Raw genomic sequence first — 24,746 nt, forward strand, 5'->3', positions numbered from 1 at the left:
TAAAATTTTACATAGGAACTATAGAACTAAACAAATTGAAATTAAAATGATGTAATATTAGCAATAAAAAATGGCAACATCGATATTTTAGCGATTTTTTCAAAAATAAAAAAATAACCTGTTTTACTTGCTATAACTATGCAAAATAAAATTTTAAAGATTCTATCAGACCCGTAATACCAGAGGGGTACAGATATTTAAAAATATTCATAGTATTTTAAATATTTTATATTTTTTTTGTATTTTTTTAAATATATTATTTTTTTAATTTTTTTTTCAAATTTTTGTTGGTTTGTCATTCTAAAATATTTTTTTAAAAATTATTTATTTTTATTTTAATTTATTTTTTATTTTATTAATTTAATTTTATTTTATTTGTTTTTTTTTATTTTTTTTAATAAAAATTTAATTATTAAAAATTTTAGTTATTTAAGCTCAAAAAATTATAAAAAAAAATCATTATCTCACCTTTTCCAAAAAAAAAAAAATCCCTTTATCTACGGCACTGATTTCTAACGAATTTCTCGCATTCAAGATATTTTTTCTCCTTTGTCTGCAAATATTTTTTGGCGACACATGTTAGTCGTTGTTAACTCATCAAAGAACGAACATTTGCGATTTTTTTTTATTTTTTTGCAAAAATGGATATCATACGAAAACTAGATGTTGCTTTGATGTCAAAACGCTTTCCCGATTTCGATCAAAATGACATTCAAAACATTCAGATTTGGCTGAAAAAGTGCCCGCATTTACCGAAGTTGACAGATTATGAGATTTTTCGCTTTCTGCATGCCGCGGAATTTAGCGTGGAGGCGGCAAAGACACGAATTGACAATTTTTATACGTTTCGCACCAAATTTCCGCAATATTTTGGAAATCGGGATCCAGATACCGAGGAAATAGAGTACATTAGTGAAGTTATGTAAGAAAAATTAATTAAAAATTATTAAGTTTTTTTTTAATAATTTAAGGAAAAAATACTTACAGGACTCAAATGAAGCTTCCGAAAGAAACACCCGATGGACATTCAATTATCTACATGAACATTTTTGACTCCCAAAGATTTACTCAGCGTTTGTACCTGAAACTGTAAGTTTTATTAATTTAAAAATTTTAATTAAATTTAATTTAACTTAAGTTAAATAATTAAAATTTAATTTTAAAATTTTAAATCAAAGAAATTAATTTTTAATTATTTTTTTATTTACAAATTAATTAATTAATTAATTAATTAAAAATGAATTTGAATTACTTAAAAAAATATTTTTTAATTTAATTAAATAATTTAATTTTAATATAATTTAATTTATTTTTATTTAATTAATTTAATTTTTTTATTTTAATTTTAATAAAATAAAATTAAAAATTAAAAAATTAATTTAAAATGATAAATTTAATTTAAAATATTTTTTTACCTTTTAGCTCAAACATTTGCGGCGATCTCGAATGTTTCGCTGACGACATCACAGAAGGCTTTATCTACCTCATCGATATGAAAGGATTCACATTCTCAACTTTTGCCACATTGAATTTGACAGAAATTCACAAATTTGTCGTTTATTTGACGGAAACTTATCCAACAAAGATCAAGCATGCTCACTTCATAAATGCGCAATTTCCCATCATAATGGATAAACTTCTTAACATGATACGACCCGCATTGCGAAGTGAGCTGGCAAATAATCTCCATGTGCACAGCAGTGTCGAGAGTTTAGCAAAAGTCATTCCGTACGAGTGTTTGCCGAGCGATTATGAGGGAGGACAACTGAAAAATTCCCGCGAATTGAGCGAGGAATACAGGAAATATTTGTTGCAACATCGCGATTTCTTTGTGGAAGAGGCGAAACAACGACGCGTCGATGAAAAATTGAGACCTGCTAAAATGAAGTCGAATCTGGATATTTTTGGGCTTGAAGGAAACTTTAAGAAATTGGATTTTGACTGAAGTTTTTGCAAAGAAAATTTTAAATATTCTAAAAAATAAGTCGCCAAAAATAAAAATTTAATCGAACGTTAAGATCGTATATGCAAATTTTATGATAATTTAATATTTTGTATATAAAGAGTAACCCGGAAACCCATATTTTAACTGAATTTTGTTAAACCGTTTATTTCAATTTTTAAAACTTGATTTTTTTTGTTGCCTTTTTCGGGTTTTAAGAACCCATTTGTTCTTAGATTTTTTAATTGAGTTAAGTTTATGAGAGTTATTTTTATTTTTTCGACAATTCATTTAATTTTTTAACTTTTTTTTTATTTAACGTTTAATTTAATTTTCCGTAACTAAAAATATTTTAATTTTTTTTTTTTATCTGAAATTAATTATAAAAATTTTTAATGCAACCAAAGATGCAAAAAAAAATCAAACCCATAAAAAACTTTTTATTTGTATTTTAATAATTTTTTTTATCTACTTTTTATTTACTTTTTTTTTATCATATTTACTTTTTATTTATTTATTTTTTTTTGTATTTCACTAAACATTATCGATTTACCGCTCAGCAACAGTTCAATTGATAATTGGAATTCGGTCAAGGCGATATTTGAGGATTACGTGGAAAAATGAAAATTCCGAGAGTTGATCGAAATTTGGCAAAAATTATGTTCAGCTGGATAAACATTAAATTATTTCTGAAGAAAGTTCAATACAAAAAAAAAATAAAGTTTTGAAATAAAAAAAATTCAGAGTGATTTTGTTACTTAAATATGTAGAATTAATTTAAGCTATCGATCGCTTTATTTTGACATCCGGAGACAAAGTTTGAATTTCAAAAAAAAAATGACGGAAATTTTATTTTTTTTTATTATTTTTATATATTAAATTTTTATGTAGTAAAAATGTTTAATAATTTTTATCTGTATCATATTATTAATTTCAAATAAAAAAAATAAATAAATAAAATTTCATACCTAATTAATACCAATTTGATATCATTTTAATATAAAATTCAATTACAAAATTTAAATTTCGTATTTCTTTTGATTTTTTTTTTTTTGTTAAAAAAAATATGTCAAACGACGCTTTTTACGCAAGAAGGGTATCTTTAAAAAATATTTTTTTTTTTTCAAAATTATTTGAAAAAAAAAATAAAATTTCTTCATAATTTTTATCAATTAATTTTTTAATTAAAAAATAAATAATTAATTTCATTTGAAAAAAAATTTAAAAAAATTTATATAATTTAAAAAAAAATATTTATTAATTTTTTTTACCATTATTTGACAAAATATTATTTTTTAAAAATATTTTTAGTTGTTTTAAAATAATAAAATATATATTTTTTAATTTTTATTGTTTAATTATTTTTTTTTAATTATCAAAAAATTTAAATAGTAAGAAAATTTTGACTGTTTTACCTATTTTAACAGAAATTTTAATTATTTTCAAGAATAAATAACCAAAAAAAAGTACTAAATCTTGAAAACTTTCTTATATTTATATGCTCAACATTTGTCATGTTTCCTCACATTATTTTTAAAAATTAATTCGAAGCAAATCGAAAACATTTTAGATTATTGAATTTCTCTTATTTATAAAAAAAAAATAAAAAATCGATTTTTAGACCTATTTCATCAGATCCAACCATCTCATTTTGAAATACTTCGCTATGTCTCGTCACCCATGACTTACAAAACTTTAAAAACTTCAAACCCGGAAATCAATCAAAATATCACAAGCGGAAAATGAAACTCTTCAGCAATCATTGGTTACATAAAAGTAAAACCCCTCATCAAACAATAACAATAACAATTAATCGCGATTGCTAATCATTATTATTTTTTTCGCAAACGTTGCCGCTACTCACCCATGAAATGATTCTTAACTACTCTCTTGGCACTATCACCTCTCCAATAACCCAACACACGCTTAAAACGCAAATGTTTATATTTTAATACCAGTTTTATTCGTGTATAGACAATGACGTTCGCAACCAACAACGAAGCGTTAGTCTCAATTAAAGTCGACGTTAGTTTAGATTAGTTCGAATCGCGAGAAGTTAGTTTTTTGTGTTCTTTGTTCGACAAAAATTGAAAGTAAATCAAAACATGACAACGGTCGAGGAAGAATATCGCAAAAATCCCGAATTAAAAAAGGAAGATGTTCAGGAATTGTTGACTTGGGGAACGACGCAACCGCATTTACCCAAGATTTCCGGTAAGATTTTCACAAAATTTTTAAAAATAATTTTTTATGAAAAAAAAAAAATTTTTTTTTTTTTTTTAGAATTTGAAGCGATTCAATTTTTGCACTCAAACTACTTTAATGTCGATGCTGCGAAGAAAACTGCTGAAAATTATTACACAATGCGGACCCAATTCACAGGACTTTTTTCCGATAATGATACCGAAAGTGCAGAAATGAAGCAGGCACACGATACTGTGTAAGCATAACGAATGACGCAAGAACTCGCGACAAGGTCATTGTCACTTTCGATTTTTTTTTTGTCTTTTTAGAACTTTAGCTTGTCTTCCTCAAACCACTCCGGAGGGATATCGCGTCATTTTTGCCCGTCTCAAAGATGCGGATCCAGCAGCGTGTGATTTCATGTACAACTTAAAGCTGTGAGAAATTGTTCTTTCTTTCACGTGACCTTGAAAAATTTTTTTTTTTATTTTTTTTTTCTCGTGCAAAAAAGATATCTTTTGATGATGGACTGGATTATCACGCAGCAAGGTACCTGCAACGGATATGTGCTCCTGTACGATATGACGGGAACGAGTTTTGGTCATATGTTTAAAGTGAACATTATGGGAATGAAACAATATCTCGCTTACGTTCAAGAAGCCATGCCCATCAGACTGAAGGTTGTCTCGTGCGATTAACCTACAAAAAATAATTAATCGATTTTTGTTTATTTACTTTTTTTTTGTAGATGGTAGAACACATCAATATGCCGAGTTTCATTGATAAGCTTATCGCGATTTGTCGACCGTTCATGAAAAAGGAATTGATGAGTCTTTTGAAGTACCGGAAAAATATAGAGGATGCATATGAAACAGTTCCGGCGGAGATTTGGCCAAAAGATTTTCCGAATGGAACGTCGCCGTCAATTGAGGAGTTGCATGGTAAGTTTTTTTTATGGTTGAAATGTTCTAATGGGAAAAACGAAAATTTATTAAAAATTTAAAAAAAATATTAATTTTAAAAAATTTTTTATGATAAAAATATTTACCTACTTTACGATTATTAAAAAAAAATAAAAAAAATTTATTTTTGAAAAAAAAAAAAAACAAAATTTTATTTTTTTTTTAAATTAATTTTTTATTTATTTTTTTTTAATGGAATTTCTAATTTTTTTAAAAAATAATTTAAATTTAGTAGATCAAATTAAACATTTTTTTATAATTTTTTTTTTGTTTTTGATCTTTATAAATTAATTTTTTGAGAAAAATTTATTTTTTTTAATTAATTTATTTATTTTTAAAACGCTTTTAAAAATTAATTTAGTTTAATTAAAATAATTATTTAAAATAAAAATTGATTAATTAAAATCTTTAAAAAATTACAGAAAATTTCGAAAAATCATTAAATGGAAAAAAAATATTTTTGAAACACGAAATTAAATTTTAAAATTAATTTAATTAAAATTTAATTAAAAAAAAAATAATTTAATTTGATTTTTTTATTAATTTATTAGTTTTTTATTTACTTAAAAATTAATTATTTAGGTACATTACTAAATATAATTTTTTTTTCTAAATTTTTTTTTAATTCAAAATATTTTTATAAAAAAAATATTAAGACATCATTATAAAAATCATTTAGCAGAAAAATTAAAAATTGCCATTTTTTTTTAAATTTTACAATAAATTTAAATATTTTGATAAATTTTATTATTTACCTTTAAAAAAATTATTAAAATTATTTTCTTTTAGAATCTTGGTGGGATAAAATAAAGTCACGACGAGAGGAAGTAATAAAAGATCAACGCACTAAACGAACTGACGAATCAAAACGAGTCTCACAAAGTAAAGGTCTTTGGCGATTAATTGGCTACTGATAAAATTACCAACCGTGATAACTGAAAAAAACTATTATCTATTAGAAGGGGGAGCTAAGTGATAAAAAAAAGACAAATAAAAGTCTATTGATAAGTAAATAAGTAAAATAGGCAGTCCCAATTTATTTTTTAAAAAATCTATTCTAAAATCAGTTCATTCCCTTAAAAATAATTTCTATCGATAGTTTTTGACTTTCTCAAGTCAAAAAATTTGAATACTGGCTAAAAAGTCTTATTTTAATCCGTCACCGCTGTCAAATAGCCGTTTTTAGAACCACCATTTTCTTTTGTTATCTCGCAATGACTCGTTTGCGATTTTGTTTCGTTCCGCCTCGAAGAAATAATTTTGGTATTTGAAGAGATTTTTGTAACTAATTTCTAAAAATGAAAAAAAATTATAAGAAAAATCTTAAAAATAAGATTTTTTTAAATTCTTACCGTGCAATTCTCGCACCGATAAAGCTGTGCCTCCTGGATAGTCGGTTGGAAACACATCCGGCGGTATACATTCGTAAGTATTTTCAATCGTGGGATCCAAATATAAAATTTCCCACAGACTTTGTTTCATGAAAGGCCTCACAATGGCGAGAATTTTGTCGATAAACGGCACCAAGTTGAAAAAGTGAATTTGTCGCATGCGAATTGGAAATCCTTCTTGGATGTAATGCAAGCCATGTTTGACGGTGAAGAGCCCGAGTTTGAAAACGTGACCTAATTGGGCGCCTGTCATGTCAAATGCGAGCACGAGACCTTCGATGGTGCCTTCTTCCAGCAGGAGAGCGTCGACGAAGAGGAGGAATCTGGTAAGAAAATTTATTTTTATTTTATTTTTTAATTTTTTTGATAATTAAATAAATTTATTATTTATAAAAATATTTCTCAAAAAATATTTAGTTTAAATTATTATTTTTAATTTAATAAAAAAAATATTTTTTAAGGAATTTTTATCAAGAAAAAATTTTTTAATTAATTTTAAAATCTTTAATAAATAATTCAAAATTAATTTAAAAAAAAATTTTTGAATCAAAATTTTAAATTTAATTAATTAATTAATTTTTTAATTAAAAATATTTTTATTTAAATAAATTTAATTATTATTTTTTTTTTAAATATTTTTTAATTTATTTTAATAATTAATTATTTATTTAATTTAAAAATATTTTTAAATTAAAATTAAAATTTTTAAAATACCCGTTTAATCACTTTTTAATTTTAAAAATTTTTTAAAAAAAAATCACTTTTTTTTTAAAAAAAAAATTTTTTTTTTTTAAAAATTTAAAAAAAGCTAAAAAAAATATTAAATTAAAAATAAATAAAAAATTTTTTTAAAATAATTTTTTAGGTTCAAGTTCAAAATTTGCCGAAAAATCAATAAAAAATTAAAAAACTCACAATTTAACGACACTCGCCAGATGAAACTTCGACGGATCCGTATTATTCAGCCTTCCAAAAATAATTCTGTATCCTTCTGGCGTCGGATTCGGCAAAACTGTCAACGTCACTGTTTCATGTGCTTGCAACAATCCTTTCGAATTTAAATCTGTATTCGAAAACATTTCCTTGTAATTCGCCCGGCACGTAAAATAATGCTCAATTGTCGACTTTGTGGCTTCTATTTCGTAATAATTCGAATGCAGGAACAAAACAATTTCAAATTCCGAGACGTAAGGGAGATGAGGCTGCGTTTGAATCCATTCTTGTATCTCACGAACATCCTCGAGCCGCAAATCCGGGTTTCGCATAAATTCTCCCTCGAGATTCCAGTTTCGTTCCATCGTGGCACGCAGCGAGCTGTTAACTGAAGAGCAAAATGAGGATGTTATTATTGAGATTTTATCGATTTTGTGTAAATATTCAGTGCGAATAATAGCAGGAAACGAAAATTTAAACAGTTGAATCGCGATGAAGTGATAAATTGCTTCTGTAGTGAAGTATTTTTCTTTAGTTTGTTCACTTGTAAAGTTTAGAATTAATTTTTTTTTATTTATTTTAGTAACATGCGATGATCTCTCGAGCGATTGTTCAAATGTGTAAACATTTTACAACGACAACGAAGCAATGGATGAACTTGCATGAGCCTAATTTGCTCTAAGTAGCGCAATTAAACCCTAATTATAGTGTATCAAAGTACATTCCGTACGGAAAATCTCTTTTTTTCTTTAAATTTGCCGTAAATTTGCATTGAATGGCTTTTTCTTAACTTTTTCTTCAGACTAAGTTGGAGACATGGTAACCTTCATAAAGGGTAAATGTCGCAAAAACCTCCTTTCGAAGGCTATTGAACCAAAAAGTCGTTAAAAACAGACATTACGTAACAACATTTTATGAGTTGCCGACAGAATTATGAAAACGACAATAACAACGAGACGATAAAGTGAGTTGTAATTGTAGCTTTAGGTGAGCGAAAACCTTTTTATTGTCGTGAATTGTGAGTAAATATGTCGTTTAGCGTGAAGTTCATGCAGTTTCGTCGAATCATCATCCAACTAAACTGGTTTTCAAGTTCTCACAGTGTAATTTAATGTAATGTCAAGATGTAATTTATTGGCAATTATTTGATAATCTTTATTTATTTTTAACTTTTTAAAGTGATTCAAAAAAAAAATTTTTTTTACAAAAATTAAATAATTGTAACTTAAAATTATTAAAAAAAAATTTAAATGAAAAAAAATATTATTTTATTTAATTTTTTGAAGTGATATAAGAAAAAAAAATAAATTAATTTCTTTTTAATTATTTATTTATTTATTTTTTTAATTAAAAAAAATAAAAATTTTTAAATGAATACAAAAAAAAAATGTTTAACATTTTTTTCTAAAAAGTGGTTTAAAAATATAATTTAAAAATAGTCAAATAAATTTCAATTAATTATTTTTAATTAATTTTATTTTTAATTTAATTATTTATTTTTTCAAATAATAAAATTAATTAAAAAAAATAAAATAAAAAAATTTCTTTTAATTTTAAATTAATATTTTTTTATAAAAAAAATTAAATGAAAAAATATATTTTTTGTTAATTATTTTTCTTAAAAGTGGTTTAAACTAAAATAAATAATTTTTTTTAAATTAGTTTAAATTAAATTAATTTAAATTTTTAATTAATTTATTTTTTTATTATTTAAAATTTTTTATAATATTTTTATATTTTTTAACTAAAAAGTGAATTAAAAAAATTACCTATGAAAAAAAGAAAAAAAAATTATTAAAAAAAAATTCTCGTAAAGTTATTTGATCAACAGTTAAATTGATACTAAAAACCAAAACAAGAAGAAAAAAGTTGGAGAACATTCTGTTATCAAAAACAAACAAATTTAAAACCAGTTTTTGGTAAAGTGAAATTGAACTTTAATTCTGACTCAACGTATGACGTTTGTTTACGTATTTTTTGGGTTTCACAAAATTAATTTGCATTTTATCGTCCAAAAAAATAAGAAGAGAAGGAATTCCAAACTGTATTGATGCATAACTGATTTTATGGATTTTTCTCGAAATTTCTTATGAATTTACGTTTGTTTTTGTTCACTTAATTTTATTGGATTAAATTTTGATATTAAATTAATTAATAATAATATCAAATTAAAATAATTTGATATTTATTAAATTTTTAATATAAAAAAAATAAAAAAATAATAAAGCAAAATGTATTTCTTTAATTTAATTTTTAATTAATTAATTATTAAAATAATCTTAATATTTAAAAAAAATTAAAAAATATATAAATATTTTTGACACTTAAGCTTTCAACTTCTATAATTTTTTTTTTTTTTAGAAAATTTTTTAAAATAAAATCATTTCAAATTTTTTAGCCTTCTTTCTAATGAAATTTAACGAATTTTATTTACAACGCCATCTAACGTCATTTTTTATCTTAATAGAATTTTTTTCTGATTTTGAAAAAAAATTAAACTTTTTGAATTTTGAACTAATTTTATTTAAATTTAATTTTTATTTGAATTTTTTATGTAATAGTATTTAAAAAAAATATAATTAAAAAAAATCAAGTGAAATTAATTAATAAAGCGCCATCTAACGGATAAATTTCAATATTTTTAAAATATTTTTTTTCTATATGAATTTTTTTCCGTTTTACATGTCTCGATCAACTCAAATTCTTAACATTCATCACAAAAACCCTTAAGTAACGCTTGAAACGTACACAAGGTCCTGATCTTCCGGTATCTCAATCATTGTTACTATTTTTAATTACTTTTGAATCAATTAACTGTAATGCAATTTTGTCATGCATTGCGAGACTTGTTCTCATGTGTAACTTTTCAAGCTCTCATTTTTTTTATTGAAAAATCAGATGAAAACGTGAGTTGCTGCAACGCACACGTCTCTAATAACAAATCCCCAACCTGTGTTGATGTCTTTGAACTTAAACTTAGAGTCAGCTACATTTTACTCAAGTAATTATACACCACTTGTTTTCATTCAAAGCGTAAGTAGCATTTCGCATATGATTTGCATTTAAATGCAAAAACGTGCAAAAGTTGTTTATCTCTCGTTAAATGGGTCGGAAACTCAGCGCTCGGGCAGCAGTTTTCATTTGAAAATCAAGCAATGAAGTGGTTAGAAGAGATTTATCACAAGCAAAACTCGGCATTGCGCAAGGACGATGTGCGCGAAATTGAACAATGGCTACTGACGGAGGCAAATGTTCCCGATACGTTAGAAGGTAAGCTGGAAATTTTGTAATTTATTGCAAGTTGTTCTATTTTTTATGCATTTTTAGAATATCAAATTGTGCTGTTTTTGCATTCGAATTACTTTGATATCGAAAATACCAAGAAAACTATAAAAAATTATTACAAATATCGTGCTGATTATACGGAATTTTTCAACAACTTGGATTTGAACTCGGAAAAATTACAAAATGCTCATGATATTGTGTAAGTTTTTGATTTTTTATTTGATAGAAAAAAAATATTAAATAATTTAAATTAAAAATTTAAATAATAAAAAAATATTATTAAAATTAAAAATTCATCGAATAAAAAAATTAATTTAATATTTAATTTAAAAAAATATATAAATATTAAAAAAAATAAAAAAAAAAAAATTATAATAAAATATTAAACAAATATTAAATTCATTTTCACATTCAATTTTAATTTTTTTATTTAATTTAATTTTAATTTTTATTAAATTTAAATTTAAATTTTTAATTTAAAATTATTTAATAATTTTTTTTTAATTTTTAATAAAATTAAAATTCTTAATAAGATTTAAAAAAAATTAAATAAAAAAAATAAAATTAATAATTTAAAAAAATATTTTTTAAAATAATTTAAATTATAAAAATTAATACATAATTTAATTAATAAAAATTGAATATTTAATAATTTAATTAAAAAAAAATTAAAAAATTTTAAAAATCAATTAATTAAATTGAATATTTAAATATTTAATTAAAAAATATTTAAATAATTTTCATTAAAAAAATGTAAAATAAAAAAAATATATTTAATTTAATTAAAAATTTTAAATAATTTGAAATAATATTTTTTTTGTATTTTTCAGCACATTTTGCGTCCTTCCCGAACTAACTCACAACCAACACAAAGTACTTCTCGTGAAATTACACAACACAGATCCCGCCGCATTAAATTTCGCCGAAGCTTTGAAGCTTTTTTGTCTCGTTGTCGACATCATGCTGTACGAAGAAGGCCCTCCGGAGGGTTTTGTGATCGCCTTTGACATGACAGGCATCAAATTTGGTCACGTCTTGAAGCTCGGAATATTCACAATCAAACATTTCCTCAACTACTTGCAAGGAGCGATGCCTGTTCGCATCAAAGGCTTACAATTTTTCAACACCGTGCCGTGTACAAGCAAAATTGTCGCCTTATGTCGACCATTTATGTCACAGGAATTATATGAAATGCTCAATTTACACGAAAGCATCGAGACAGTTTTCCCCCATATTCCGCAGGAATGCTTCCCCAAAGACTACAACGGACAAGCAATGTCACTCGAGCAGTTTCATGGTAAGTTCATAAAAAAATTAATGACACAACTTTCGATTTTCTTGTAAAAATTTTCTCTAATTTCACTTTTAGTCGCGTACTATAAAACCATTCACTTACATCAAAACTTGATATTTGACGAGGAGGAAAAACACAAAGAATTGGCGGAACTGATGAAAAGTAACAACACTGGTTATTTGTGGAGTATGTTTAAGTAAAAAAAAAATAATTTTTCGCGGGATTTTTTGGGATTTTTTACGACGTTTCGACAACAAGACCTCCGAAATGAAACTGAAAAATAATTTCTTCAAGAGATATTTCTTTACAAAAAACACACTTACATAGGCAACAATAAAACCGGATTGATCACTCATGCAAGTCGCGCATAATTTCTCCATAATTGCACATGTAACACAAAAACAGAGAGAAGTGGGAGAGAATTTACTCTCATCTTGTTGTGCGATTGAATGAAATTATTTTTTTTTCGTAAAAAATATGAAAAAAAAAATAATATTTTTAAAATGAGGCTTTTGTTAGCATAAAAAAAAATATTTTTTTATTAATTTAATGGTAATAAAGACATTTTATAAAAAAAAAATAAAAAAATCCTTGATCAAGGTTAATTTAAGAATATTTTTTTAAAGTGAGGTAGGTCATAAAATTACATTCGACAACATTATATACGCAATTTATTTTTACAATGAAATGTCTTGTTTTTTTTTCTTTAACATATAAATAATAATTTTACTGTCATTTCACGAGAAAAATGTCAATTTTACACTTGAACATTTTAAATCTTGAATTTATTATTTTTTAATTCAAAAAATTATGGAAAAATTAATAAAAAATTATATTTATGATATTTTCAATTAAGTCGTTAATTTAATTAATTAATTAAGCCAACCAAAAATAAAAAAAAAATTAAAAAAATTGAAAATTAAAAAAAGAATTTTGATATAGAAAAAATTTAATTACTGAATTTCAAATAAATTTATAAAAAAAAATAATTTTAATTTATCAGTTTTTAGTTTTTTAAAAATAAATAAAAATGATAAGAAAAATAATATTTATAATTGGAATAAAAATTATCATAATTTCAAAAATATTAAAAATTTTTGATAAAAGGCTAAAAAATTAAAAAAAAAAATAATAATTAAAAAAAATTCCTTAAAAAAAATAGAAAAATTTAAACGTTGAAAAAATGTTTATAATTATTAATTTTTTGAAAAAATTATTATTCCTTGTCGTCCGTGTGTGTGTGTGTGTATTTATAGAAATTTCATTTTAATTTTTTTAAAGAAAAATAATTTTTAATTTTTTAATTTTTTTTATACGTTGAAAATATATTTTTATATTTTTTTTAAAATTAATCTTAAAGTATCACAGTGATAAAATAAAATATTTTAATTTTGGAAAAAAAATTATTGCAATTTAAAAAATATTATAAATTTTAGAAAATAATTTTTTGAACGCTTTGGCTTGAAAATTATGAGAAATTATTTTTTTTTTACCATATTTTAATGAAAATTATTTTTTGTTTTTAATAAATAGACAAAATTTTTATTTTAAAATTTAATTTTAAAATAAATTTTAAAAATAGTAAAAAGTAAGATTTTCATAATTTTTAAAAATTTTATCAATTTTTTTACTTTTTGTTTTTTTTTAAATTTAGTTAAATAATTATAATTATTTAACGAATCAAATAATTAAAAAAAAACTAAAGAAAAAAAATGATAAATAATTTTAAAAATTAATGAAAATTAATAAAAATTTAATTTTAAATAATTTTAAATTTTTTAAATTAAAATTTTACTATTTATTAAAAAAATTAAAATAAATAAAAAAATTAAATTAAATTAAATTAAAATTAAATTAAAAAATAATTTCTCATAATTTTCAAGCCAAAACGTTCAAAAAATTATTTTTACTTTAATTTCTGCAAATAAATACCTGTTCTGCCCCCTTTTTCCCTCACAAACATGTGAAAACCAACACAACCAACCATCGGCAATCAAAACAAACCGAAACTACCCGACATGACATCACAAAATACTACAAACTGACGAAAACGCTTACATCATCGCTACGACATTAATTTTGTCGTCTCTCGTGTGTCGCACCTCAACAACAAATTAAATGATAACTCAGCATCGCAGTAATCTCTAGAAATAAAAAAAAAACATCTACGCACGAGAAAAAACTCGTTTTTTTCGCTATAAAAATCTCGTGTGTAGTTGTGAGAGACATTTTTGCGAATAAATGTACTTTTGCACGCAAAACTAGCAATTCTACCTTGACATGAAATCTATGCGCGAAAAAGAGCAACATCTACTGTTACTTGTCTTGTGGGTCAAGCCAGCACCGATTCTATACGGGTAACTGCAATTCTTGGCATCCAGCGTGCAATAGTTGCATTTTGCCGTGTTTACCGTAAAGACGCGAAGAGAGCGAAAAAAAATTTTTTAACAATGGAAGAGATTGACCGAAAACAGATCATTCGCTTCTTGTTATCGTGCTGAATGGAGATTGTTTATTTTTTCTCATACCGAAACCTAAAAAACAAAAAAATTTTTTTTTTGAATAAAAAACGTGATGGTGTTGGAAAAAATTTGCATTTTACTCACTTGTCATATGATTCCAAGAAGAAAAAAAATGTTTCGTGTGTATTTGTGTTGATTTGAGGTTCGGCATGGTATATTTAAGACATGCAGCTTTTTCGGATTAGTTGTTGTTTTTACGTTTTATGGTGAACACACGAATTTCTGCTCATAATTTGATAATTTATTGCATCATACCTCGTTCAAGTGTTTAACTAAAATTACGAAAAAATAGAAAAAAATTTAAAAAAATGAAATTTTACGGAATATTGGTAAGAAAAATATTTAAAATTTAAAAAATTTCCATTAGAAAAATTTTTTCAATGTCATTCCTTTCTAAAAAAAAAATCAAAAAATGACTCATCAAAACATAAAAACTTCTTTTTTTCCAGTTTTCAGCTGTTTTGATCGCCGTAACTAACGGAGATGTTTCCCATTTAAGTCACGATGAATATTCAACGACGACCGTTAATTACCCTCCAAGGCCATACGAGTTTGGATATTCAGCAGGAAGATTTCCTGGTCATGTAAGTGAATTGTTTGCGTTGCTAATTGATGAGAAAATGTTCGTTTCTAATTTAAATAAATTTGCTTACAGGTCGATCGCACGCACGTTGAAGTTGGAGATGGCGCGGGAACTGTCAAAGGTGCCTTTTCGTATGTTGATCCGAAGCAACAAGTGCGCGTTGTTGAATATGTTGCCGACGAATATGGGTTTTATCCGAAACTTTCGCATGAATTGAAGGCGCCAGAAGATACGGTTGCCGTTAAATTAGCTGCGGATCGTCATCATCAATTGTATAGTAAGATTGCTGAGTCGCATGCTAATCCTCATTTGCCGGTGAGTTAATTTAATTTTTCTTACCTAAAAAAAATCTCAAAATATTTTTCTTGAATATTTTTTCGATTTGAGAAATTAATTTTATTTTAAAATATTTTATTATAAAACTAATTTGATTTTTAATAATTTTTAAACTTTTTTTTAAATAAAAAATAAAATAAAAAAAATTAAAATTAAATTAAAAAAAATAAATTAATTAAATTTTATTTAAATTCAAATTCATTTGATAAAATTCAATTTTTTAAATTTATTCAATATTTCTTTAAAAAAATACGAAAAGAAAAAATTAAAGCAAATACCTTTTTTTAAATAATTTAAAAATATTTATATTTTTTATATTTTTCAATTTTCCATGTGAAAATTCAATTTTTGTAATTTTATTAAATTTGTAGATTTATTTAATTTTTCAAGATAAAAATTCTTTTTAATTTCATTACGATAAAAATAAAATAAAATAAATAAATAAAAATATTAAGAAATTTTATTTTTTGAAACCTTCAAGTTGAAAAAAAATAATATTGATTATTTAAAATTTAAAAAAAATTATTTAAATAATTTTGTAATTGTTTAAATATTTAAATATAATTTTTGTTACTATTTAATTTAATTTTTTAAAAAATTTTTTGAATTTGTAAAATATTAATTTTAGCAAATTAAATTAATTTTCATAGTTTAATTATTTTTTTTTTAATTTTTATTAAAATATTTATATTAATTTATTTTTAATTAATTTATATTAAATTTTTAATAATTTATATTTAAATTTTTATTTATTTTATAATTATTTCTGTTTTTTTTTTTCGATAAGACTTAAAAAAAAATTCTGCGCAAAAAAAATAATCAAGAAACAATTATCACTTTCAAATAATTTTCTAAAAATATTTTTTTTTCATTTTTTTTCTTATCACAGACTGCAGGCCCGAAAAAAAGTGCCGCCGTCGAACGTGCCGAGCAAAAACATTTGGATCTTTTTGCTAAAATTGCTGCCGAACATGCTAAATTAGGTGCTGAGAGAGAAGCTGAACGACTTGCTTTCGAAGCGACGTCAATTCGAAATGAACACGAAGAATATTAGAAACTCGCGGAACTTTCAAAATAACTTTTAATGACTTGAAATTACTGAAATACTCAATTTTAAACGAATTTTTTGTAAATATTATTTTTTATAAAATAAAATAAAAATTTTTAAATACGAATTTTTATGCAGTTAAATATGAAGGAATATTTGATTTGTTCGCGTTCTTAAGAATTTTATCATTAAATCAATAGTGACACGCGCAATTTAAATTTCGGTCAAAGGGCATTTTATTCCATGAGAAATTTTCTGTTGCCAAGTCAAATTTAAAAAATTAAGATACCAAGAAAAAAAATTTCCAACGATGACAAATGATTTTTTTTTTTGAATAATAATATCGACTGTTAATTTTTTTAGCATTATTCAATTCTGAAAATCAGTTTTTATTGCTGGCAAAAAAATTCATAAATATTTGAATTTTTTTTTTATTTAAACTGGCAAATATAAAATTCACTTCTGAATTGATAAAAATCAAGAATTTTATCAATATTGATCAATTTCTCTTCAAATATTTATTTTTCATTGGAAATAAATTTTATCAAATATTTATTTGTGCACCATTGAACCATTGTCAAATTTTGAATATAAACGTCGAAAATTTACCGACAAAATTCATTCAGAATTCGACATCTGTTCAAGTCGTAAAGCAAAAAAAAAACATGAAAATCATATTTTTTGTAATTTTTGCAAGTTTCGTAACTTTTACGAAGGCAGCAACAACAACTCTTCCTCCGCCAACTTTCCCTCTGGGCGATCAACGGAACGATCCGCTCTACACAGGACGAGGCTCTTATTGGGAATTTGCCGTTCGCAGCGTTTTACGTAATTTCAACCGTCATCCGGTGCTACCAGATGCTGTTGGCGGCAGTGAAATTTCCGATTTCATGCAAGGATTCTATTGGTATCATCTCCAAATGATGCACATCGATCTCGATTGGACCCGTTTATACCAGATGATTCATCCCGGTCGAACTCCAGATCTTGCCACGGAGCTTCCTTCACGAAATGTTACAATGCGCTACAATTCGGATGTCCCGTACGAGCTTGATGGTCCGCAAAACGATTTATGGCGACTTGATGGTCATCGTTTGAGTTGTCCCGAGTGCTCGAGACAATTTGCGTGCACAGATTCGCTTCTACGTCACATGGAAGCCGTCAAGAGATCTAATGGCAGATTGACTTTTGTTGATCCAAATGACGCGGCGGATCCAAATACATCGAATATTGAATGTGCACCGGAAGCAATACCGTCAACTTCAGGAACTGCTAAGAAGGAAATTGATTCGAAAAGGTTTGAGTACGAAATAGTTGTGGAAAAAGACGAAAAAAAACCTGAAATTTCGACTTCTATGCCGAAAGATGAGTTACGGAGACGTTAATGATTGATTTTCAAAGGTTTATATTTTTTTTTTTATTTAAATTTCAAAAAAATATAAAAAAATAGAATTTAAAAATAATAAAAATAATTTAAAAATATAAAAAAAGAATTAAATTTTAAAAAAATATATAAAAAATATAAAAAAAATAGAATTTAAAAATAATTAAAAATAAATAATAATAAAATAAAAATATATTAAAATAAAAATAAAATTTAAAAAAAAAATAAAATAAAAAAATTAAAATAAAAATTAAAAAGTAAAAATTAAATAAAAAAAAATGATCAAAAATTAAACTTTGAAAAATTTTATTATTTTATATTATCGTTAGGTATATTTTAAATTAGAAAAAAAATTGAACGAAAATGCTTGGTTTCGATTGAAGAAATTTTATTAGTTATTGTTAAGATATATTTTTTTTAATTTAAAAATAATAAAAAAAAAAAATAAATTTTATAAGAATTTTTTAAAACTCTTTTTTTAATTTTTCATTTTTAAATGAACTTTATTAACATTTTCAACTTTTAAGCATTTTTTCGCGTCAACATCTTGTACACGGACTGAAAAATTTATTAATTTGTTGCCAAATATTCGAGAGAACTTGAACCTGTAATCGAAAGAACCGGAAAAAAATTAAAATTAATTCACAAAAAAATATTAAATTAATTTTACGAATTATTTTCATTTTTTTTTTAGAAAAATTTGTCGCGAATTATTTTTTTATAATTTAATTTGATACGCAGTTGTTCCATTAATATTAACAATCGTGAATAAATCCGCCAACGATTTATAATCCGTGATATTTTTACCCGAAGCGGAAATTTTTTCCAACAAAACTCCATTTTCCATGAGCTTGTTAATGTTCCCGAAGAGATTTATGACGACTTTTTTGCCTTTTGTCGACGTCACGTGATTAGTTGTTGGCGCGATTGTCGTCATTCCGGCATTATCGCCGTAATTTATGTTAATATTAAAGAAGTTATTGAAGGAAATTGGCGATAAGTAATTTACGTTTCCGCGCGTCGGGCTTGTCGGCGAAAAGAAATTAGAAAAGTGCGTATTTACATTGTTGGCATTGTTGAAAAATGATGAAAAGTTGTTAGTTGCGGGCTGTTGGCGTGATGGCGAAGTGAAAAAGTTTGAAAAATTCGTGGAAGGTTTGGCGGGCGTGGGGTTTGTGAAGAAATTGTTGAAGGCAGGTATCGGTTTGGGGGTTGAAGGAACGTTGAAGAAGGAGTTGAAGGCATTGTTTGTTGGCTGAGAAGTTAACGAGCATCCGAAAAAGTTTGAAAATCCACTGTTGACGGGTTTTTGCGGTTGTTGCGGGACCGAAAAGAAGGAATTGAAGTTGTTCAGAGGTTGATATGACGAAGAAAATCCAGAATTTCCAAAGAAATTTGAGAATCCGTTGTTTACGGGCGTCGGTTTTTGCTGCTGAGGCGTTGAAAAGAAGCTATTGAAGCTCGTTAGAGGCGAAAAAGAATTCACAGGCTTCGGTTTTTGCTGCTGAGGCGTCGAAAAGAAGCCATTAAAGTTGCTCAGAGGCGAAATTGCTTGAGAAAATCCTGAATTTCCGAAAAAGTTTGAAAATGGAGACACAGGTTTAATCTGCGGCGTCGAGAAAAATCCATTAAATCCATTCATCGAGCTTTGTTGTGAATTTCCATTCGAACTTGAGTATCCATTATTACTGATTGGAGCACTGAAAAAGTTACCAAATCCATTTAATGACGTCATTCCGAAATAATTTGTGTAATAATTATTAACAACTGTCGTCTGATTAATAACTGGCTGGATAACGAAATAATTTTGATAATTATTGATAATTGTCGTTGAATTGATGATCGCTGGTTGATTCGTGATGACAATAGGAGCCATTGACGTTAGATAATGATTTCGTGTTTGTCCATAATGCGCTATGAAAAAAAAAATTTTAATGAAAAAATAAAAAAAAATATTAAAATTCTGAAAAAACTCACGTGTTGACGTTGGAGATGTGAAGAAATAAGTTGTTGTTCTTGGAGATTCCGTTGACGTTGTCGTTGTAAAAGTTCGAGTTGTTGTACCTAAAAAAATAAATAATTAATTAATTAAAAAATAATTACAAATAAAAAAACAAAATTAATTAAAATAAGAATTTTTAAATTAAATTTTAAAAAAAAATAATTTTTTTATTAACAAAAAAAAAATATTAAAAAAAATAAAATAAATTTTAAATAAAGAAAAATAAAAAAAAATTACTTGGTTCTTCTGGAGGATCTTCATATTCTTCGTCATAATCATCATATCCTCCTTCGTAAGAATCTTCATAATCGTTATAATCATCTCCTCCGTCATTATAATCCTCATTGTCTTCATTACTTTCATAGTCGTCATATCCTTCATAGTCTCCATAATCGTAGTCTCCATATTCATAGCTGCCATCTAAAATAAAGTTATTAAAAAAAATTAAATAAAACTGATAAATTAAAAAAAAAAATAATTTACTTACAATCGTATTCATAATCTTCATAAGAGCCATAGTCTAAAAATAAAAAAAATATTTGTATTTAATTTATTTTTTTTTGTTTTGATAAAAATTAAATTCAATCAATAAATTTATTAAAAATAAAAAAAAATAAAAATATTTAAAAATTACAAACCATAGTAATAATACTCGTCAGGGGCATCTAAATCGTAATAATCCTGTTACATGTAACGGAGCCAAATATTAATTTATTTCATTAAAAATTATCAAAAAAAAAATATTTCCTTACGTATTCAGTACTGTAGTCATCTGTATAAAAAATAAATAAATAAACAAAATATAAAATTAATATAAATTAATTAAATGGTAAAAATTTTTTTACCTGCATAGTAATCGCTGCTGTCCCGATCTACAATTGATGCATCGAAAAGATTTTGAATTTTTAATTATAATTTTTTTTTTATTTTGAAAAAGTTACTTACATTCTGAAAAAATTAATAAAATTAAATTTAAAAAAATTATTTAAAAATATTATAGAGTAAAAATAAAATTAAAATAAAATAATAAAAATATTTTAAAGAAAACTTTAGTACGATTTCTTATAAAAATATCGATTTCAGTAATTTTCAAAAATAAGAAAAAACTTACCATATTCATATTCTCCTCCATTGTCATCTTCAGAGTAGTCGTCATATCCTCCATAATCTTCTCCTCCTTCATTATAGTCGTCTTCCTCTCCGTAATCGTAATATTCATAGCTTCCGTCTAAAATAATAATTAAAATGCATTTTATTTAGCAATTAAAAAAAAAATAATAATTAATTTACTTACAATCGTATTCATAATCTTCGTTTCCATAGTCTAAAAATTAAATACAATTTTAAAAAAATAATAAAAAATAAATAAAAATCTTTATTAAATTACGAACCATAGTAATAATACTCGTCAGGTGCATCAAAATCATAATAATCCTTTTAAAAATTGACAAAAAATAATTATTTAAAAAAATATTTCAATTAATTAACATTAATTTTCTTACATATTCAGTATTATAATCATCTAGAAAAAAAATAATTACACAATTAGCATTAATTAATTAAAAGATAAAAATCAAAATGCATTTTACCTGCATAATAATCGCTGCTATCTCGATCTATATTTGATGTAACGTGGAAATTTTAAATATAATTAATAAAATTATAATTAGCACAAGCTAAATAGCTAAAAAAAAGAGTGACTTACATTCTGAAAAAAAAATAAAAAAAAAAAGAAAATTAATATTGAAAAAAACAAAAAATCTTAAAAATTAATTAAAATTAAAAAATTTTTTTTTTATTTTTTTTTATAAATGCTTTAATTAAAAATTTCAGAGAATTAAAATCAGTATTTCAATTAAAATATATTTTTTCAATATATTTTTTATTTAACATTTCTTTAATATTTTTTAATTAAAGATTTATAAAAAAAAACTTACCATATTCATATCCTCCATAGTCGTCTCCCCCATCGTCGCCATATTCTTGATAATCATCGTAACCTTCATAGTCGTCATATCCTTCATAATCATCATAACCTCCGTAATCCCCATATTCTCCATAATTATAATCAGCTGATCCGTCCTAAATTGATAAAAAATAAAATTGATAATTAAAGTAATATTTAGATTATTTTTAATTATTTAAATAAAATTATTTAGTCTAATTAAAATAAATTAATTTTTTAATAAAATAATTAGTTTTATTTAAATAATAGTTAAAATAATTTTAAATAAATACTAAGATATAAAAAAATTAAGAAATCAACCTTACCAACTGAAGTGTCGAAAAAATAAAAAGATAAATAAGGATCGTTATCATCATGATACACTGAAAGAGTCGAGACTGACTCCGAAATTTACTCTAAACAATAATCCCAATTAATTTTTCACTTCATAAATTTTTGTCATTGTAAAGGTCACGAAACAATATCTCATTGTTTTGATTTTTTTAAACTTTTTTTTATCAATTAATTTTTTTCATCTTTTTTTTTTTGCTTTTTTAAATAGTAAATGTTTGGTGACGATAACGATCAAATAAAATTTTATCTTTTCTTATTTACCTCGTCGTCTGGAGATTCCATTCATTCGGTTTATGACACGATAAAACATGAAATTCCCCAAAAAAATAAATAAATAAAATATTTAAAAAAAAAATCCAATTGTCATGAAATTTTTAAAAGTAAATACGAGACCTCACCATACATGCCATCAAGATCGATATTAATTTCGTAATAATCGTAATAATCATCGTCGTTTTCATAAGCATAATTGTAATCTTGAGACTGCAAAAAAAAACAAATATTTATTTTTTTTTTAAATTTATTTTTAAAGAAATGTCAAACAAAGATTAGCCTCTGCCCGAACACGAACAGTAACTCGAGCAAAATTGATTCATCGGCATTTCACCGTTTCGCAAACGATCAATGTCTCGATAGTAACTCGATTGCGGTGTCGTTGGACAAGAAAAGAAATTCCCAAAACCACTCGAATAAGATTGTGATCGTCCCGTTGAACCAGAAGCGGGTGCACTGAAAAAGTTTACGAAGCAATTTGTGCAAGTTGATGGTCTGACTGTCGTTGTGGTTGTGGTAACACGCAAAGCCCCGAAAAAGTCGTTGAAGAAAAAGCCCTAAAACCAGAGAAAAAAGCAATGAAAAGTTGAATGAGGATGAAATTGATTTTTTTTTCTTTGTACTTACATGCACTTGAAAAATGCACAAAATTAATAAAATTAACGAAAAAGTCCTCATCGTTGGATGGAATTTCAGAGACTGACGGATTTAAAATTATTTTTCATTAAAATGGAGATTAAATGAAAATTTTTAACTGAAAAAACGGGTGAATGGAGACAAGGTTACGGTGAATTTTTTTTTGTAAAAAAAGGAGAACAATGACCATAAATTATTTGAATTATTTCATAGAAAAAAAAATTTAAATTATTAAATTTTATAAAATAATCGATCGGTTGATTTTTCTTATTTGAAAAATTAATTAAATAAATATAATATAATTTGATTTGAATTACTTTTTATTAAAAACTAATTTTTAAAATTTGAAATTAAATAATTTAATTTAAATAAAAAAAATATTTATTTTTTATTAAAAAATTATTTTATAAATTTGAAAGAACAAGTAAAAAGTACAAAAAATATTATTTTTTGAATAAATTGCATAAATAATTAATTTTTATTACAAATTAAATATTTAAAAATATTAAAAATAAAAATTTTCATAAAAAATTATAAAAAAAAAATTTAATTATAATTAAATTTAATTAAATTTATTAAATTAATTTAATTTTTAAAAATTTAAATATTTTAAATAATTTTTTAATTAAAATTTATTTTATAATTTAAATTAAATGTTAATTTTTTTTAATAAATAATTTTTTCGTAAAATAAATTTTAAACAAAAATTTTTTAAAAAATTTCAAAAATTTTTTAATTAAAAAGAAAGTTTATTGACGTAAGAAAAAATCTTCTTTAATCACAATAATTTATATTGATGAGCAATCACAAAAAAGACCTTGAGACACGTGTGATTTTAATCGAATTTACAATTTAAATGAGCTTCTAATCGACATTCTCACAGAAAATCGACGCGCATTGTTCTCTCTAACCAGCTGAGATTCGATCAACAAAGGACCATACAGCGAATAAATTAATTTAGTGCTCATCTTCTGTTGAAACCATCGACACAAACAATCCGTTAAACGGGCATTTAACAGTCATAAAATGCATTTTTTCACGATCGCAACGTTTTTAATTGTTACTTTTGCTCAAGTAAATTTTATTTTTTTTTTATTTTTAATTTTTTTATTAAAAATTTTCTTTTAGAATTCAAATTCTTTGTTTTATCCGCCGCCAGCGCCTCCATTAGCTCAACCCCCTTTGGTATTTCAACAAATTCCGGCACAACCGCAATTCAGTCAATGGTCGCCTGAAGCAATTGCGAGAGCTGAATGGGCTTATCGGAACACCCTTTATTTGAATAATCCATTTTTTAATCCGCAAAATCCGTTTTTCAAGCCGCCAACGAGACCAACTCAAAAGCACACAACGAAGAAACCGACGACAGATTCGGGCGAACAAGTAACTGAAAGCGGCGAAGAAACAAGTGACGATGCAGAAGATTTTTAATTAAAAAATTTTCAATAAATTTCGTTTTTTGTTAAATTTTTCGTTAAATTTTGATTTTATTCAATCAAAAATTTAAAATTTGTCATTTATTGACGAGGACTTCGTGTGCGACGAGTTCTGTTCGCACGTTGTCTCTGCGATTGTCTTTGAGAACCCAAAATTTCGACATCAGGATTTGTTGTTGCACTTCCGCAATTACGTTGGGGAGCAGGAAGAGTTGAAGCATTTGGTACCTTTTTAA

General features: G+C 24.6%; 5 protein-coding genes across 5 annotated transcripts; 3 read left to right on the top strand and 2 right to left on the bottom strand.

Annotated features, from left to right (window-relative positions):
• Positions 1–641: 641 nt before the first annotated feature.
• On the top strand, positions 642–1,945 carry LOC134837835 (uncharacterized). Its single transcript, XM_063853226.1, has 3 exons — positions 642–922; positions 988–1,089; positions 1,423–1,945. Exons 1-3 carry the CDS (start codon positions 642–644, stop codon positions 1,943–1,945), a joined length of 906 nt encoding a protein of 301 aa, XP_063709296.1.
• Positions 1,946–3,955: 2,010 nt separating this feature from the next.
• LOC134837836 (uncharacterized) lies at positions 3,956–12,454 on the top strand. The gene is made up of 11 exons (XM_063853227.1): positions 3,956–4,156; positions 4,226–4,382; positions 4,456–4,563; positions 4,638–4,806; positions 4,875–5,067; positions 5,878–5,915; positions 6,559–6,698; positions 10,498–10,682; positions 10,740–10,896; positions 11,528–11,994; positions 12,067–12,454. The coding sequence occupies exons 1-11, from the start codon at positions 4,048–4,050 to the stop codon at positions 12,189–12,191; spliced, it is 1,848 nt and encodes a 615-aa protein (XP_063709297.1). The 5' UTR covers positions 3,956–4,047; the 3' UTR covers positions 12,192–12,454.
• On the bottom strand, positions 6,073–7,861 carry LOC134831652 (alpha-tocopherol transfer protein-like). The gene is made up of 3 exons (XM_063845449.1): positions 7,395–7,861; positions 6,441–6,802; positions 6,073–6,380 (listed from the first exon to the last, which is right to left on the bottom strand). Exons 1-3 carry the CDS (start codon positions 7,775–7,777, stop codon positions 6,271–6,273), a joined length of 855 nt encoding a protein of 284 aa, XP_063701519.1. The 5' UTR covers positions 7,778–7,861; the 3' UTR covers positions 6,073–6,270.
• A 1,744-nt stretch (positions 12,455–14,198) lies between the features above and the next one.
• LOC134838384 (larval cuticle protein LCP-17) lies at positions 14,199–16,612 on the top strand. Its single transcript, XM_063853903.1, has 4 exons — positions 14,199–14,842; positions 14,963–15,097; positions 15,169–15,411; positions 16,322–16,612. Exons 1-4 carry the CDS (start codon positions 14,822–14,824, stop codon positions 16,484–16,486), a joined length of 564 nt encoding a protein of 187 aa, XP_063709973.1. The 5' UTR covers positions 14,199–14,821; the 3' UTR covers positions 16,487–16,612.
• Positions 16,613–18,582: 1,970 nt separating this feature from the next.
• On the bottom strand, positions 18,583–22,447 carry LOC134837837 (homeobox protein 4-like). Its single transcript, XM_063853228.1, has 11 exons — positions 22,427–22,447; positions 21,804–21,948; positions 21,572–21,574; positions 21,161–21,190; positions 20,978–21,094; positions 20,812–20,814; positions 20,712–20,738; positions 20,354–20,386; positions 20,104–20,286; positions 19,842–19,928; positions 18,583–19,778 (listed from the first exon to the last, which is right to left on the bottom strand). Exons 1-11 carry the CDS (start codon positions 22,445–22,447, stop codon positions 18,583–18,585), a joined length of 1,845 nt encoding a protein of 614 aa, XP_063709298.1.
• Between the last annotated feature and the right edge of the window lie 2,299 nt (positions 22,448–24,746).

This window comes from Culicoides brevitarsis, chromosome 1 (genome assembly GCF_036172545.1).
Source record: "Culicoides brevitarsis isolate CSIRO-B50_1 chromosome 1, AGI_CSIRO_Cbre_v1, whole genome shotgun sequence".
In the NCBI taxonomy this organism is placed as follows: domain Eukaryota; kingdom Metazoa; phylum Arthropoda; class Insecta; order Diptera; family Ceratopogonidae; genus Culicoides; species Culicoides brevitarsis.

What these genes read in the sequence shown, in the direction of transcription:
- LOC134837837 (XM_063853228.1), bottom strand. Translation starts at nt 22,447, where the DNA reads ATGGAATCTCCAGACGACGAG. An exon ending in CAGCAGCGATTACTATGCAG is followed by an intron (nt 20,387 to 20,711) that starts GTAAAAAAATTT and finishes TTTTATTTTTAG; the next exon opens with ACTATGGCTCTTATGAAGAT. An exon ending in AGATCCTCCAGAAGAACCAA is followed by an intron (nt 19,929 to 20,103) that starts GTAATTTTTTTT and finishes TTATTTTTTTAG; the next exon opens with GTACAACAACTCGAACTTTT.
- LOC134831652 (XM_063845449.1), bottom strand. Translation starts at nt 7,777, where the DNA reads ATGGAACGAAACTGGAATCTCGAGGGAGAATTTATGCGAAACCCGGAT. An exon ending in CTGGCGAGTGTCGTTAAATT is followed by an intron (nt 6,803 to 7,394) that starts GTGAGTTTTTTA and finishes TTTTCTTACCAG; the next exon opens with ATTCCTCCTCTTCGTCGACG. An exon ending in ATCGGTGCGAGAATTGCACG is followed by an intron (nt 6,381 to 6,440) that starts GTAAGAATTTAA and finishes TTTCATTTTTAG; the next exon opens with AAATTAGTTACAAAAATCTC.
- LOC134837835 (XM_063853226.1), top strand. Translation starts at nt 642, where the DNA reads ATGGATATCATACGAAAACTAGATGTTGCTTTGATGTCAAAACGCTTT. An exon ending in GAGTACATTAGTGAAGTTAT is followed by an intron (nt 923 to 987) that starts GTAAGAAAAATT and finishes AAATACTTACAG; the next exon opens with GACTCAAATGAAGCTTCCGA. An exon ending in CAGCGTTTGTACCTGAAACT is followed by an intron (nt 1,090 to 1,422) that starts GTAAGTTTTATT and finishes TTTACCTTTTAG; the next exon opens with CTCAAACATTTGCGGCGATC.
- LOC134838384 (XM_063853903.1), top strand. Translation starts at nt 14,822, where the DNA reads ATGAAATTTTACGGAATATTG. An exon ending in TGAAATTTTACGGAATATTG is followed by an intron (nt 14,843 to 14,962) that starts GTAAGAAAAATA and finishes CTTTTTTTCCAG; the next exon opens with TTTTCAGCTGTTTTGATCGC. An exon ending in ATGCTAATCCTCATTTGCCG is followed by an intron (nt 15,412 to 16,321) that starts GTGAGTTAATTT and finishes TTCTTATCACAG; the next exon opens with ACTGCAGGCCCGAAAAAAAG.
- LOC134837836 (XM_063853227.1), top strand. Translation starts at nt 4,048, where the DNA reads ATGACAACGGTCGAGGAAGAATATCGCAAAAATCCCGAATTAAAAAAG. An exon ending in GCATTTACCCAAGATTTCCG is followed by an intron (nt 4,157 to 4,225) that starts GTAAGATTTTCA and finishes TTTTTTTTTTAG; the next exon opens with AATTTGAAGCGATTCAATTT. An exon ending in AAGCAGGCACACGATACTGT is followed by an intron (nt 4,383 to 4,455) that starts GTAAGCATAACG and finishes TTGTCTTTTTAG; the next exon opens with AACTTTAGCTTGTCTTCCTC.